Source organism: Polypterus senegalus, chromosome 3 (genome assembly GCF_016835505.1).
Source record: "Polypterus senegalus isolate Bchr_013 chromosome 3, ASM1683550v1, whole genome shotgun sequence".
Taxonomy (NCBI): domain Eukaryota; kingdom Metazoa; phylum Chordata; class Cladistia; order Polypteriformes; family Polypteridae; genus Polypterus; species Polypterus senegalus.
This window is the reverse complement of record NC_053156.1, coordinates 211333379-211351027: the sequence shown is the minus strand read 5'-3', so window position 1 is coordinate 211351027 and position 17649 is coordinate 211333379. Positions and strand designations below refer to the sequence as shown.

At 35.9% G+C, this 17649-nt stretch overlaps 1 protein-coding gene across 4 annotated transcripts in view; it reads left to right on the top strand.

Annotated features, from left to right (window-relative positions):
• nkain2 (sodium/potassium transporting ATPase interacting 2) overlaps window positions 1–17649 on the top strand; it is a 1134729-nt gene that overhangs the window by 1067060 nt on the left and 50020 nt on the right. For all 4 annotated transcript variants that reach the window (XM_039748406.1, XM_039748405.1, XM_039748404.1 and 1 more), the window contains one exon: window positions 12371–12431. In XM_039748406.1, the coding sequence (XP_039604340.1) occupies window positions 12371–12431 (61 nt within the window). The remainder of the gene's footprint in view (window positions 1–12370; window positions 12432–17649) is intronic.

The following is a 17649-nucleotide window of genomic DNA, read 5'->3' as shown; positions in this document are numbered from 1 at the left end:
TCCATCATTTCTGTATGTTACTTGGCTTCTAAGAATACATAGAACTGTAAAGTAATCTTTAGTCTTGGAGAAGAGCCCACAAACTAGCCATTTCTTGTTACGGCTTTTCTCTCTAGCTAGTCAACCAGAAAGGTAGTGGCTATTGCATTTCCTGTCCTGTTTTTGTCTGTTTGGCAAATCTGTATAAGGTGGTAGCTGTTGTGTTTCTGCCCAGCTTAGTGACCCAAAAATGCTGGCAACAACATCTACCTAGATGACTATCTTGTTTCTATCAAGCAGAACCCCACATTATAAAAACTGACTGAAGCAGTCTTGCTTCTGTCCAGCCTGCAGTGAAAAGGTATTGGATGTCTTATTTCTCTCTAAAATCTTGGAAGGTTGGTAGGAGACGAGATGTGATTTTCTCAGAGAGACACTTTCACGGCCTGAGAGACGAGACTTTGTGCCAAGAGATTTAACAATGCCTAGGTCCGGAAATAAAACAAAGAGTAGATGACAAAGTAGAGCGTTGTAAATAATTCAAAAACTTTGGCGCGGTACACATGCAGAGCAGGTTAGAGATAATGGAAGTACAAAAATTCGAAAGTCTCAATAAAAGGATAGTAAAGATCGTATTAGCGCAAACAAATGTAAATTATTACTCGAAAAGAGATCGAATATATTGTTATGATTTAAACTTTAAATCAGAGACTTGTAGATCATATAATTTGTGTTGCCATCAGGGAAAAGTAGTGTTTCTTCCCAATGAAGAGGCGTATCCAAGAGAATTAAAAGATTTGTAGTTTGATGAAAGTGAAATCCCGCGAGAGAACTTGTCATTTGTGTGGATGCTGTTTTCAGACACATTTCTTGTAAAGAGAAAGAAACAATATCTACTCACGGGCAGATATACAGTATGTTGCATTGTCACAATGTAATTCCAAACACAGAATCAAAATTCAATGCGATTTTGATGAAAAGGTACAAGCGAAAAGAGATATATGGACATAGGTGATATGACATAAGTGCACCATGCAGATCACGCAGCACGGCAGCAGCAGCACACTAGCAGCTGATCGAGCAAAGAGGAGGTAAAAAAAAAATTTATTTGTTTCTCATTGTATCACCGTTTACAACGGGGTTTCGGAGGAGCAACCTCGTCTCCTTGGGGTCCGTTCATCCGCCCTCTTCACAACGTGAGCGGCAGAGACGTGAAGTGGCTGGCACGTAGCGCAGGCTGTGGGGGTTGGCGAGTGCAGTGAGCAGGGGGCGAAGCCTCCTAGTCTTTAATAAAGCATAACTTGCAAAAGGGAGTAGGTCTTTGGTTTCTATGCTTCTGGGAAACCTGTAATCTAGTTGTTTTAATAAAAGAATTATTGATATGAATTTCATAATTATGAGTAAAAATTTACTGATATTCATTCCTGTGTACTTTTCTGTCTAGTGACTAGGCACTTAACCTCTGACATTAAAAAGGAAAATAAATGGGGTGGCAGGAAAAATAAAGATTAATTATTTTTGTTTCCCATTTTCCTAAAACTTGAATTTTATTCTCATAATCAAAGTATGATTTTGCTCAACAGGCTGGTTGCCTAATACTGTTTATTAAGTTTGATTCTTCTGGCCATACAGCCTCAGCAGTATTTAAAAACTCCCTCTAGGTCAAAAGGAAAACTTATCAAAAATCTAAGACAGGAATTACAAAGAATAAAGATTAAAAATATTTATAATATTTTTATATAATTAATAAATATTTATATCAGTAACATTTCAGCTAAAGCCATATTATATTTAAAAAGTGTTCTGAATGATTCACATAAATGGTTCCTTGATATACAGTATATGCACTATTAAAAGCCACATAAGCAAGTGAGTTTCCTAACTTTATTTCTTTTTATATGTTTTCATTTTCTAAAATCTGCATAGTAATTAAAGAATAATGTTTTTACTCCTGTAAAAGTTCTAAAAGTTAAAATAAGCATACTATCCCACATTTCTATTTAGTGTACACTGGAGTATAACAAGTAATAAAAGAATTCCATACAAGAAAACAGTGCTTTACATTTAAAACTGTAGTTTACCGTTTCTCTCTGGGTGTTTTAATGTAAAATTCACATTTTGTGACTCCTTGTAGTGTAATTGAGGAAGGCCACTTGTCAATTAGTGTAATTGTTTCAGACAGCAGCAACTGCTCCTAGACTATAAGAGGGTTACTTTAATTGTGCAATAATGAACACTTGGTCTCAAATATGCACAGTGTGCTGTCCCTAAAAAACTCAGGTACCTTAGCAATTGAGATTCAGAAATATAGGTCATAGATACTATTTTTGTATGCTTTTTTGTTACTTAATGTGAGCTTCCAAAATGACAGTGGTGCGAGTAACAAACTTTAAAGATAATTCTTTGAATGGTACCAAGCCAATGTAGTCAAGCTGCATATTGTGTTTAATTGAAAAATCTGTCATCAGGAAACAGGTAGGCTATCAAAAAAAAAAGTTTCATCCAGTGAACCACACTGAGATTTCAAATCGATTGTCTCAGATGCTAAGATCCCAGCCAAGACATAAACCATAAAAATAAGTCCAAATTGAATCCATGAACAAAACACGCAATGGTAAAAAAGTGAAAATTAATGCACAATTGCAATTTTCATCCCAAAAGATTTTTTCACCGAGGAGAATGGCAGCAAATGTGAGACAGCGTTCCCTCAATATAGTAAAAGGAAGGGACCGCTGATACACACTTGCTGCCACTTCTCTCTGTGAATAAAGCTTAATTATTGAAACACAAAAATGAAATAGAAAGATAAAAGCAGACAATGAAAAATAATATTTTTACAATAGTCTGTGAACGATGGCACAGATTTAGACTTTCTTCTCAATCTTGAAGGTAATCTGCCCCTCTTTCAAATTTCATTAGATGTGTATCGGAAATTTTTTCCCAAAAAAAGACCTACTTCCTAATGTCAGTCCATCCCTGGACATCCCCAACACGAACGGTGTAATGCTTCTTTTAAAATGAAGTTTCTTTTCATGTCTAAGAATGTATAACATGCAAATAAATTAACATTTATTTGCTCAAATAATGTTTACTTATGTCTAATTTTATATCTCCATACATGCATTATATGCTTCACTTCTTCCTCTTCATCTTTTCCCACTTCTATGTAAGGCCGAAGTGCTTGATCAACCTTTTCCAAACAGCTCAGTTCTGCACCTCCTTCTCAGTTAAGCCCTTTTCCTTCAGATCTTCTTTTACTTAATCCATCCACCTCCTGTTTGGCCTCACTTGCTTTCTCTTCTCTTGTACTTCCATTCCCATCACTCTTTTGCCCACATACTCATTGTCTCTCCTCATCACATGTCCATACAACTTCAACCTACTTTCCTGCTCTTTCTTTGATATTTCTCCTACTTTTCTGACCTCTGATGGTCTCATTTCTAATTCTGTCCTTTTTTATAACTCCATATATCCATCTCAACATTTTCATTTCTGCCACATCTCACTTCTTTTCCTGCACTCCCTTTACCGTCCATGTCTTAAAGCATAATTTAGACTAAATAATCTATTAAATATTTCAAAGCATAATACTTGAACAATAGAACAATTCAAACCTTTGTGCACATCTTGACAGAAAAAACATTAGTTCAAAAGTTCAGATCTTCAAGCGGATCTTGATTTAAAAAAAAAAAGGGTTATAGCTTAATTTTCAAATTTTCCAAGCTAATGGCCACAGCTTCACAAGCTAATCTCAATATTTTTGCAACAATCCTTTTGCTAGTTGGCCAATGTGGTCTATTTTTTACACTGCTAAGAGCACAACTCAGCAACTCAACTATTTTCCTGATAGCACAACTGGAAAAGTGGGGAGTTATGGGTGTCAAGTATATGTCTGGAATGTTATACTGATTTTATTTTTGTACTGTGATTTATAAGCTTAATAAAACTATAATGAAAAATACACAAAAATTATTTCCACATTGCAAAATAAAACAGAAAAAAGGACAACATGGAGGCTCTGGAGTGAAAAACTGTAGTATGAAATAACTTTCTTTTTTGCAGATACATGCTGACATAGCCATTCTCTAACTTCTACTATTATAGAGTACTATTTCCACTCAATTGTGAATATTGCACAGGATAAATAAACAAATGTTTTTTTCTGCCAAATAGATTTGGTACTCATACTTCTGCATAATGTATTTAATTCAATTTTAATTACCTTTTCTTGCTAAATCAAGACATCTGTTTTTTAAATTAATTAAACTGGTGCCTTCAGGGAAACAGCAACTGCAGATTTCAGGTTTGGCCATATGTTTATTATTGCATGAGAAGCTGAAAACGTAATGATAATGATGAACAAAATCCAACAATTTTAAATTTTAAATGTAGGTGTTGCTTTATTTTTATAGACTTTTTATTTAGCAGTGTCTATTTATTTAATAAAACTTAGTCTTGTGCTTCCCCTAAAATCAAAATGTCTTAACCATTATTTTTGCCCATTTTTCGATTTATACCACATAAAGATGAATACATTTGATTTAATAATCAACTATCTTTTAAGCTATGTTTTCTTTGAGCTTGCTTTTTCAGTTTTTGGCTCTTATAATTTTGGAAAGCAACAGGTGCAAAGCTGGAACAGGAAATAGGCCCACCACAGAGTACTGTCACACACATTAATTGATATCAGGCCAATTTAACATCACCAATCTGAATATCTTTGAACGTCTAAAAGAAAATAGTGCCCCTAGAGAACTTGAGGAAATAAAGAGTGCATGTAGATTTCACAAACAAGGGTACTTGGAAAAGACTCTCAACTGTGAGGCAGTGCCATCATAATACTGTGATGTCTTTGTTAGTAGATCTGCGCCACTAGTGTGGTGTCTGATTGACAGAAAAGATAGATTATGCTTCCTTAGTAAATTATCCCATCTTAAAGATTCAGCATACATAAGTGCCTGTTATATAAGATTTTAATTCTGAAATGAAATGACCAATATATCCTTGGAGACTGATGCTATGAAAAATTTAGTTTACAAATTCAGGAATAGAAAAGGCCAGACAGAGTTGGACATTTGTTAGATTTAATGAGCATACCAATAGTCCATCCATCCATTATCCAACCAACTATATCTTAACTACAGGGTCACAGGGGACTGCTGGAGCCAATCCCAGCCGACACAGGGCAGGAAAAAAAAACCTCAGGCAGGGCACACAACAAGGACAACTTAGAATCACCAATAAACCCAACCTCCATGTCTTTGGACTGTGGGAATAAACCATGCAGACATGGGGAGCACATGCAAACTCCATGCAGGGAGGACCCGGGAAGCGAACCTGGGTCTCCTAACTGAAAGGCAGCAGTGCTACCCACTGTGCCACCGTGCCAATAGTCCATGTGTAATGAAAATATCAAAAGAAGAGGATTGATGAAGAACAAAGGATGCACTGAAAAATTTATCTACTCTGAAAAAATCTAACAAAAAGTATTGAGAATATGTGAGTGAAACATGGTTACTAGCGTTCTTTTATATTTATAATTGTAGAAGATGAAATTACTTCTTCTTGATTCTTTTTTCCTTTCTAGTTTGATGCCAAGAGTTAATTGATTCGGTAGCAAACATTAGTTACCTACATTGAAGACAACGCTATAGTATATTAAAAAACTAATGTAAAAGGTAAATAGAAAGCAATGGCAGTTACCTCACCCACTTTTTCCTTCATTTGAGATACCTACGAAGTCTCCCATTTGTCTAAAAGAATTCCTGCACATTGGATCTTGTCTCATATATAAATGTCTATGCATGGGTGTGTTTGTCCGTCCCGTAAGTTAGAGGTGGAATCGGGGTAAGAGCTTTACTTCCGAGGATACACAAGCGAGGCCAGCACATCGGCAAAATGAAACCTCCAAAAAAAGAGTCACTCGCTTAGTGGTTAATACAGAAGCGAGACAAGTATATCGGAAAAATGGTATCCCTTTTACTTTTCTTCACGTCGCTAATACACAAGCGAGCCAAGCATGTTTGCAAAACGAAACCTCCAAAGAAAGACAGTCGCTTAGCTGCTAATGCACAAACGATACGAGCACGTCGGCAAAACAAAACCTCCTAGGACAGAGATGCCCAGAGTAGTTCCTTTCAATTACATAACATCTCTACATTTTTCAGTTTTTTTCTGACAATTTCAATAGTTTCTATATCTCGTGCTTTTTACAGCATGGGCTTACACAGCTAGTACATTATACTGTAGAAAGTCTTCCAATATGTAGCATTGGATTGTATCTGTATTAAGGAATTAAGGGTCTTTGTGTTCATTGTGGCAAAATGGTCAAAACTGTTAACTGGATGTAGAGATGTAGTAAACGGCTTCAGTTACCAATAACAGCAAGGATAAAATCAAAAACAAGTGTCATACATATTATATTTTATAAGCTAAACATGTATAAATAGGAATTAGTTGATCAGGTTACAGAACATAAAATAATATTAAATGAACATAAACGTCCTCATGAAAATACCATTTATCCCAACCTAGCTCACTTAAGTCTTTGCATAAACATCAAGATTTGAAAGTTCCCAAAATGCTACATTGTACACAAACTACAGTGGTTAGTTACATAGTATATTACATATATGTATGTTGATTATTTCCTGAAAAAATTCTTCTAGCATTTGTGTGAAATGTATGCTTAACATCTTCCTTCAGTGTCTGTTTTCTTCTTGAAAAACTCATTTTAAAGTAATTGTGTGATTATTATATTTTGAAATAGTAATATTTCTATTTCCAGTGATCCTGTTCAGGATAAAGCATGTTTGGAAAATGAACAGATGGATGAATTATTTCCTTTATCGTTATTTTCATTGTCTCTTCTTCACCATTTTGTTCTGGGTTTTTCTTCTGGGTGCCACTATTCTCTATACAGTAGACCCCTGCAAAGTCGCAGTTCAGAGTTCACGGCTTGAGTCATTCGTGGATTTTTCCTTAGAACCTAACTAATAATTGTTAACTGAAACAGCAAATATCCTCCGCAATTTTTTATGGCTTTTTCCGTGGCAATAGTGTACTGTAGAGAGAACACAAAGTAACCATAGAGGAAAATATGGCTTGGGATGGTGAAAGTAGCCAATCCAAGAGCGTTATTCATTTCTCCTTGCTGCTGATTGGCTGCTGCCCTGTATCGTATCTCCAGCAGATGTAGCCCAACATTCCCACATCATGACAGTTTACCACATGTAGCTGTCTCGAGTGTTTCGCTGAGTGTTCTCGTGTTTTGCGTTTTGTTCTTCTTAAAGCCCTAAGATGCCACCCAAATGCCCTGCACCTTCTAAGGCTTCTGGCAATTAACCTAAGCGCCAGAAGAAGTTTAAGACACTCCAGGAGAAGGTTGAACTACAGTGGAACCTCGGTTCACAAAAGTCTCGGAACAAGTACAAATCGGTTTACGACCAAAAACTTTTGCATCTGTTCACGACCACTGACTTGGTATACGAACAAGCCAGTTTCCCTTTCAGCTTTTGCGCGCCAATGGTTTCTGCACATGTTCAGTCTCTCCCTGTGCATTCCCTGCACAGCAAGAGAGAGATACACACACACACACGCATGCATGTGAGAGAGAGAGACACACACACACACACACGAGAGAGAGAGAGAGACGGCTGGATGCATAAGGCTTGTTTTTAAAGAGACAGATCCGAGCATTGTTTTAACCTCATTGTATTTAATGAAGACTTTTTTCTATTGGATTTTAACCTCCACTTCTGTTTACAGCGATCGGTTCGTAGCGTACATTGTTGCAATGTTACTTTTCTTGGTGGTTTATTAAATTAAGGATTTTTCAAATGTTCATTTTTTCCCTGTGCATAAAACTCATTTAAAAAAAAATGTTTTTAGTGAGCGGGTCGTAGCGCTACAGCGCGAACTCTTGCAGTGTTAGTTTTCTCTGTTGTGTTATTCAATGTTTTTACATTTAGTTTACTATTACGCTGTGCATTCTTTGGTATGATTAACTATATTTGTGCTTAAAAATATATTTACATACAGTTCGTACAGTCTGGAATGAATTAATTGTATTTACATACTATCCTATGGGGGAAATTACTTCGGTTCATGACCAAATCGGTTTACGACCAGAGTTTTGGACTGAATTATGGTCGTGAACCAAGGTTCCACTGTACTGTATTTTCTTGGGGAACTAAAAAGTTATGCCACAGTAGCCACCCGAGGAGCTGTAAATTCTCTGCTTTGCTGTGCAGTCATTATCTTCATTACATACCTTCATCGTACTGCACAGCTAATTCATCATCATCATCATCTTCAATCGATATCATTCATTATTGGTGAGTACCTGTACATTTTACTGTATTTTTATTAAATTAAATTATTGCGTATTTACCCTATTTATACCAAATAAAACGACAGCGCATACCAAAGAAAACGCGCTTGCATGAATTACAGTACAGTAATCCCTCGCTATATCGCGCTTCGACTTTCGCGGCTTCACTTTATCGCGGATTTTAAATGTAAGCACATCTAAATATATATCATGGATTTTTCGCTGGTTCGCAGATTTCTGCGGACAATGGGTCTTTTAACTTATGTTACACGCTTCCTCAGTTTGTTTGCCCTGTTGATTTCATACAAGGGACGCTATTGGCGGATGGCTTAGAAGCTACCCAATCAGAGCACGTATTACACATTAACTAAAACTCCTCAATGCTATAAGATATGCGTCCCGCGCGGAGCTTGATTGTTTGCTTGTCTCTGCCTCTATCTCACCCTCTCTGACATTCTCTGCGCCTGACGGAGGGGCTGTGAGCAGAGGTGCTGTTTGCACAGAAGCTGTTTGCCTAGTGGATACGGACACACCTCTAAGAAATGCCGCTTCCAAAAGCACACTTATTGATTTTTTGATGGTTTGCTTTAATCTCGCTCTCTCTCTCTGACGTTCTCTGCGCCTGACGGAGGAGATGTGAGCAGAGGTGCTGTTTGCACAGAGGCTGTTTGCTTAGAAGATACTGACGCTCCTCTAAAAAATGCCGCGGCAAACTTAAAAGCACACGTTTCGATTTTTTGATTGTTTGCTTTTCTTTACGAGCGATCTCTCTCTCCCTTTCTCTCTCTCTCTCTCTCTGAAATTCTCTGCTCCTGAAGAGAAGATCTATTTGTTCTTTTAATTGTGAGAAAGAACTGTCATCTCTGTCTTGTCATGGAGCACAGTTTAAACTTTTGACTAAAGGGTGTTATTTCATGTCTAGAGGGCTTTAATAATGTTAACAGTGTGGGAGAGTTTATAAGGGCTTAAAATATATAAAAATAACCATAGTAACATATGGTTTCTACTTCGCGGATTTTCATCTATCGCGGGGGGTTCTGGAACGCAACCCCCGCGATCGAGAAGGAATTACTGTATATATAGGGGTAACATCGGTATTTTACATTCTAGCACTGTGGGAGACATAGCAGTACAGTATTTTACAGTATACAGGTTTACCTTTACATTTTTTAGGGTGATGTATTAAGCTGAGTTTCAAGTGAAATTAAAGTATTTTGGGGGCATATTTTGGGTTTAAACTATAAAAACAGGCATTTATAGGCATTTTTTGACCACAGCCAAAATTTTTTTCACAATTTGCAGGTGCGCTAGGAATGTAACCCCCATGAATTTCGGGGGTCATCTGTATTATTTAGGTCAGTAATCATCTTCTTTATAGTAATGACCTCCATTGGTGATGGTGGCTTACACACTCTGGCATCCAAGGTTTGGTTACCCTCTAGTAAAACCAATTTTGAGTGTAGTAAGTGATCAGGATTTCAAGGTAATTTTAGAAAATGTTGGCTTTATTATAACCTCTCCAAATTGAGAGGCCAAAACCACCAAAACACTTTACCACTGTAGAATTTTAATATTTTAATTTTGTTTTGTAAAATAAATTTAATAATACTTACAAAAAAATCCACAAATAGCAACCTAAATTACTTACTGAAAACAGATTTTTTTTCTGCTTTATAGACTGCTTTCTGCACTGCTGTCTGTTCCTGCATTAATATATCCAGAATCTGATGGAACTAACTGCTAAAGTCACATGGTTATATTTGCAATCAGAGAAATTATATTCATGGTGGCGCAGTGGTAGCGCTGCTGCCTCGCAGTTAGGAGACCCAGGTTCACTTCCCAGGTCCTCCCTGTTTGGAGTTTGCATATTCTCCCTGTGTCTGTGTCGGTTTCCTCCCACAGTCCAAAGACATGGTGGATTGGCGATTCTAAATTGGCCCTAGTTTGTGTGTGTCCTGCCCAGGATTGATTCCTGCCCTGTGTTGGCTGGGATTGGCTCCAGCAGACCCCTGTGTTCGGATTCAGTGGGTTTGAAAAGGAATGGATGGATATTGTAATCTGTAGTCTTACAACTTATTTTAGTTCCTGGACTTTATAATACAGAAATAATTTTTTTACCATGGTGGCTCTTTGCTAATATTGTCTCTTTTACTGAGTTACATACTGTAATCACATTCCCTGTGAAAGTTAAATAAATGATGTTGTCATGACGAAATTGTGAATTTGCTGTGTTCGCGTTCGCTCTTGCTCGCCGAATTATTTACTGATAACTTGGCTGGTTTAGGAGAACTTTTTTTTTAAACATCCCATAATGCTTTGTGAGGTCAGCATGACATCCCTTGGAGCTGTAACAGTCAACATTAGATGTGACTGCCCCCGGGTATATAATGTTGATTGTTTGCATTACAGAGTGGTTACAAAGTTTGGAGATCTTGCGGCTACATTCTTTCTTCTTTGATTTCATGGAGGAACAGTCGCATAGTGGTTGGCACTATAAAGAGTACACGATCATTCTCACAGTTAGCATCACTAGTCTAATGGCTGACACACTGAAGATGTGAACACTGGGAGAAACTCAGGGTTAGCAGAGAAAACAGAACCTGCAGACTTTATGGAAGCCAAAGGTGTCGAGGCAGCTGGTGAACTACTATAGCATCAGTATTCATACCAGTTTTTTTCATTTTTCATCAAAGCAAATGCTATAAAATGTAAAGCCATAAAGGCATAGTAATACTGTGTATAGTAGGTGAACTCAATTTAAGAAGCTTAACAGATGCGTAAATAATGCAGGTTCTCAAATTAAATTATTATGAAACATATATAGTATAAATAATGACTTATCTCTGCTTGTCGCCAAATGTGCAGGTTGATCTTAGAGTTCCACATCAATATAAGAGAAGGAGACATGTGTCCTATGCATGTGTAATTAGCCACGTGGAGATAAAAAAAATAACCTTGAAAGAGCCCGATGCCCCCCCAAACACAGGAGACCCTATGAAATAATAATAATAATGAAAGATTTATTACTATTTGCAGGACATGTTTATCTTTTTGATAGAACAAAAAGTGCAAAGCATCAGCACAGACAGTTTGGAGAGCCTTCAGTGTGACTTCAGAAAATTATTACACGCCACTTTGAATTTTTTGCCTTTAACTCTTTTAGGGCTGATTTTTTCTCATTTTCTCACAGGCCTGAATATTTTTCCAAAACAACTCAGTTTTCTGAAAAGCACACAGCAATAATTTCTCACAAAAATTAACATAAAATGACCTACATATTTTTTCTGACTGTTGATTATGATTTTAGTTGGAAGACATTTCCCTAGTCCTCAGGGACACTTCAACAATGATTGCAGTATTATAACCCAGTCAAATCTAGTTCAGTTAGTCTGTCCCCATTGACTTGAATGTATTCCTTTTGTGATTTTTCTGAACTCAGGGTGAAGCGAACACCATGGAGTTCACTCATCACTAATCACCAATATTTTTCCCCAATTTGGGAATCTGGGAGTTGCAGCTCTGCTTTCAAGGATGACTGACTTTATCTTTATTACAGTATGCTCATGAAATGTTGATAATAAACAGTATTATTTGTTCATTTTTTCTAACCATTTGTCATGATCAGGGTCACATTGGTAACAGGCTGAGGAGACAGGCTAGACCTCCTTTTTCAAAACAAAAAGTATCCAGTTTTATCTTAAGGATTCACAGGCAGACCAAGTGACAATCACTCTAATGTGTTGTAGGTTATCTACTATTGTGTTGTGCACCTTTTGCAAGAGATAGACACAGGAAATATCATAAGTTGTCAAAAACACTTTACCTGGCTTCTCTTTCTGTATTTAGGTGAACCAGCTCTATTCCAAATTATTCATAATAGCAAGGTGGCCTGGCAATGCTTTCAGTAAATCATTTAAGCTACATGCTTGTGCCCAGCATTGATTTCATTTTTAAAGTGCTCAAGCAATTTTACTGTAACACGGTACTAAATGCTAATTAAAGAATGGCAAAATAATTGTGTTTACCACTTACATTGATTCTTATATGTTTCTTTTTCAGCTTGCTGGATTTATCTATGCCTGTTATGTTGTGAAATTAATTACAGAGGAAGAAGACAGCTGTGAGTATAATTTATTATTTTATAGGAAAATGAACGACAACAATATGAATGGAAATTGGTAATAAAATGACATGCCATTATTTTCTTGCTTTGTATATTAAACTGAACAAAATTTTAAATGTGTAATTTTAGTGGTTGTATATAGTAGGTACACTCCGTTTTACCAGATCCATCAAGTATTTTTATAAGTGAGATAGAGCTCTAATTGCATTTTGTTTTAGGTCACTGTCTGCCCTGGCCCATTCAATATTTCTCACATATACAGTGGAATGTAGGCTTGTAATGAGGATTCCCATTCCAAATTTTCAGTTGTGTATGGTTCACAGAGGGAAAAAATTATTCTTCACCTGAACTAACAAGTTTGAGCTAACACTTGTCTGCTACATAATATACATTCAAGTCTACAGTTATTAATTACACTGAGTTCTAAGATTTTACAGTATACAGTGTTTGGAGAATGCTGTAATGCAATTTAGACCTTCATATCCATCTTCTGTTTTGGTCATTGCTGAGCATGTTAAAAGCAGTAGTGGTGACAGCAGTTAGGCTTTGCAGGGTCCCTGTCCTGGCTTCAGTAATTAATTATTTGTCTTTTGTCCCCATCTTTGTTGCTTAATTTTTCTTTATAGGTTTGACATTTTTTCTTTGTTAATTACCATCAATTTGTCCATCGCTGTTAGTTTTATTGTAAAAGGGGGTGGAACGTTTAATTAGGCCACAGACCTCAGGTGCTTTGGTTATTATGGATGTGGTTACCTGAGGGCTATTTAACCTGCTGGGTTTGAAAGCTTTAGCACTGCATGTCTTGCGAAATAATATTACGTTTTCAAAATTAGGTGAATTAGACAAAATACACTTTGCCACATTACAGCCAAGTTTGAAGCAAAGCATGCTGCCTCATTCACAAAGAGATTTCTTCACATGGTAGTATTATAATTGGTCTCATTTCCTGGGTAGAGGCAATGCTGTAGGTGAATACCTACTGTGACAAAAGTGAAATATCATGTAGATTGAGGTATAATTCACTTGTATTGAGGTAAGTCTTATGAAAAGTATGTACTGTACAATGATGTTGACACATGCATCTGGTCTGGAGAACTGTGACAATAATGTCATTCTGAACAGAAATTGATGAGTGTTATTTTTGTTATAATAACATTGATGGGTATGTATTCTGTGCAGTACAGCTTGGCTAATGTATAGTAATGTATGCTCTCTCTAGACTGTGAGTCTTACCTACTTTAGTGATGCCAGTTTAGTGTAGGTGCACTTACTTAGCATGTGAGGTTTTTCTGGTTTGCAGGTTCACTAAGGTAAGCTGCGATTTGATTGTACTGTTAAATTCTGCAAATGTGTGAGACTGACTCACTTTAGATAATTCAGTTTCAGTGTGTGTGACTGTATAGGATTTTGTTAGGAATGGGGTTTCAGTTTCTGTTGTAACTAGTGGTCTCAAACATAACAAAAATGGAAATGAGGCCTCCTAAAAGCATCATAAAAGCAAAGCCATAACCAAGCCAGCCTGCCCAAAGAGACTCACCTTAAATCGAGCTAGTCTCAAAACTGCAAATGGCAGTTGTCTCCAACTTAGCAGAAACTTTACATAAGGCAATGTATAAAAATAATTAGAAATGTTCCAAAAATAAAAGAAAAGTTTCAGAGGAGAAAGAATGACAGTAAACCCTTAGCTAATGTACAAATAGGCAGAAAAATAATCTTTATAAATGTAGAAGAAAAATAGGCAAAATGGGTTGCCTAATAGCTACACCAACTACAAACAAGTCCAAATCCTTAAACAGATGCAAGAAAGTCACAAAACTAACAAAACCAACAAAAATAGTAATACAAGTAGGCCTAAAAAAAGTGCAATAATTTCCTGCTCTGAGCTTACTCTGTTAAATAACCAGAAGTAGTGATGTCAAGGTGGCTCCACCCCCTGAGGCTCACCCACAAAACACTAGGCATGGAAGTGCAGTTAAAGGAACCATGGACAATTAATAAAAAAAACTGAAAATATGTAAAATATGAAAAATAATTCCATAATGACAATAAAACATGAATAAGTATCAGAATATTGTCTTTAACCTATAGTAATAATTCTTTGTATTTATATAGCGCTTTTCTCACTACTCAAAGCACTCAGCAATTGCAGGTTAAGGACCTTGCTCAAGGGCCCAACAGAGCAGAGTCCCAATTGGCATTTTACGGGATTCAAACCGGCAACCTTCCAATTACAAGTGCAGATCCCTAGAAAAAGGTGTTTTTTTCTTTGTTGATTTTTCTTTTCATTTTGATATTTGTGATTTTTTTTTCTTTTTCAATTCTTTAGTATTTTTTTTATTTCTATTATGATTACTGATACATTTTTAGTTATAATTTAAATTCTTTAATTGTTTTTAAAAAGTGTTTAACAGTATTGTGTTAGGCCAGGTGCTTAATGTTTAGACCTTACTTTTTGGGGATACGAATAACAAAAGCAGGTGTCCTTGACATATTTGTAGTTTTGCTAGACTGAGGTTTTCCATGCTCCAATCTAACAATTGTATAAATTATTTATAGTAGAAGACATGATTTTTCAGAATATTTCTCTCTAGCTTCTTCAGCTCTATGCTTTTGGTAAATGTGTACAACACACACCTGGCTGAACTCTACATTTCTCTTTTACAAACTACACAGCTATGATTCTCTTGTTCTTCAACTTTTCAAGCAGTCTAACTGCATGGTCACAATGTAATTGCTTGCCTTTCTCTTTGTACTTGTGAGTAACACTTTGAACATTATCTTCAAAGTAGTGGATTTAAATTGATTGTACAAAAGGTAGTCTATTGTTTCACATTTGATTTCTTTTCAAGTGTCACTGTTGTCATCTTTGTGATATCTTCTTGTTTCTGTCCTTTTTTTGAAATTTTTGGCATAGTTTTTCTACATCTTTTTCTACATTCTCTCTCTATGAACATTCCTGAATTCTGCCAGGACACTACTTGATTTCTGCCTTTCTTACTTTTAAAAATTATATTGTCTCCTATACTTAAGCATCTTAATATTTCTGGCTTGTTGTCATGATTGCGGTGGTTTGTTTCCTGCCTTGCTCCCTGTGTTGGCTGGGATTGGCTCCAGCAGACCCCCGTGACCCTGTAGTTAGGATATAGCAAGTTGGATAATGGATGGATGGATGGATGTTATCATGAACTGTGTTTCTTCATTTTTCAGTTTCTGTCTCCATTAATCTAAATGTAATTTACAGTATATACTATCAGTCCTAAGTGTAATCCTCCTATTTCCATTTGATAGTGTACATTAGACATTATTATTAAGAAACAAAAATCTAATGAGAAATAAGAATGAGAAAACCACCCCATATGATAAACTGTTGGATTCGTTTTGATGTCTAGTTTAGCAAAATGTCAAGCTTTTTGAGTACCCCATGTTTTTGTTACTTTAAGTCAGAAAAATCCTCATATTTAGGCCAGTTTTGGACCTTTTATTATGCAGGAAATTACATCTTTTTGCTAAAGTGTAAACCAATATGTGTCTTTAGCGAAAATGTGTAGAAGGATTTGAAGTGTTGTTTGCCACATCAGCTGACACCTGGAATTCTCCCCCATAATGGGATACAAGGTTTGAAATTTACTCCTTTTCACAGAACTTTGAAAAAATGGGGACTTATAATATAGGCACATGGAGTGATTTTTTTATACTAATTCCATGTTGCTGATGTTGAATATGATATTTTTGAAATTTTATTATTTACCAGTGGTCTTAATCTTCTAAGAGCCATTCCCAGAAGCTTAAAGATGACAGATTTCAAACATAAGAATGTGGAGTATAATTTTGGAGTAATTCAAGATCAGTGATTATAAATATGATGTAATTTGTGATCCTTTACTAAGGGTCTAGTCCTCTATTACAGAATAAAAATGACAAATTGCTATTAAAATTGGGAATATTTAGACTTTATACGTTTAAACTGAAGCACACATTTTAATATTACAATATTTGCCATAGCTATTTTTGTTTATTATGTACTTCTACCAAATGAAGTAAATCATTACATCTCTTGTGAACACCCCAAATTAGGATGGGTTATGCTAATTCAGAGTGGATAGATAGATAGATAGATAGATAGATAGATAGATAGATAGATAGATAGATAGATAGATAGATAGATAGATAGATAGATAGATAGATAGATCTTTCTTTGTCCCCAGGTTGAAATTAGGTTTTTCTTGCCACTTTATTAGTCTTGATCATTTAAACATTTGTTGCAGCATAACTTAATTAAACAATACAGCCCAATCAAATGAAAATATCTGTACAATAGTAAGCTCTGAAGACACTCCATGAAACTAAAACCCCACCCAAAGAGTAGAATTATAAAACTAAAGGGGCATGACTGAAGCTTTTTTATATAGGACAATGAAAATAAGAGTTTAGCACTTGCCTGGCATGCTTACTTTACAATAATGAAAAAGAAATCCTGCCAAGTTAAAGAAAATTCAGAACAGATCTTTGTGAAGAAAATTACGTTTTTTTAAATTTAAGATAATATAGAACACTGCTTTCCCTCTGAGTTATAAAAGGTGGATTGGGATTCTTCCAGTAGAGTAAAATAAGTCTTCATGCAAACAGTGTAGTACATAATAATATAGCCAATTTTTATAGTTTTTTTATATCTTCTTGTATTATTTTAAATAATGCTGTTAAAGCATTAGAGTCGGTTTTAAGAATATCCAACAGATGTACTGCACAAATATTTTTGCCACGCATTCCCTAAGCATGTTAACTAGTTATGCAGGTTCTTGATGATTTCATTCAGTTTGAATCTTCCTCTGGCTACTTTAAGTTTTTAAGTTGAATTTTATTTTTTGATGTGTTAATTAATACATCCCTTTCCTTAAGATCATTAAAGTTTTTCCCCTTCTTCTTAATGGGGTTCATTCAGGACCCCTGCTTATCTTAATTGGTTATTGTTTAGATTTTAGCTGATTTAAAGAGGGCCTTATGATGCTCTGGTATATAGGTAGCTGCACATTACAAATGATTTTTCCTTATTCCTGTTGTAGGCCATCCTGTCTTCATAAAATTGGGGGTGGAATGTGGCTGAGTATGGGGAATCATCTTGATGGAACCAATAATATTATGTCTATTCATGTCAAGTTGTGTTTCCAGCTGTCCAACTTGGTGACTGTTTAGCCACATTGGTGCCACATACTCTACC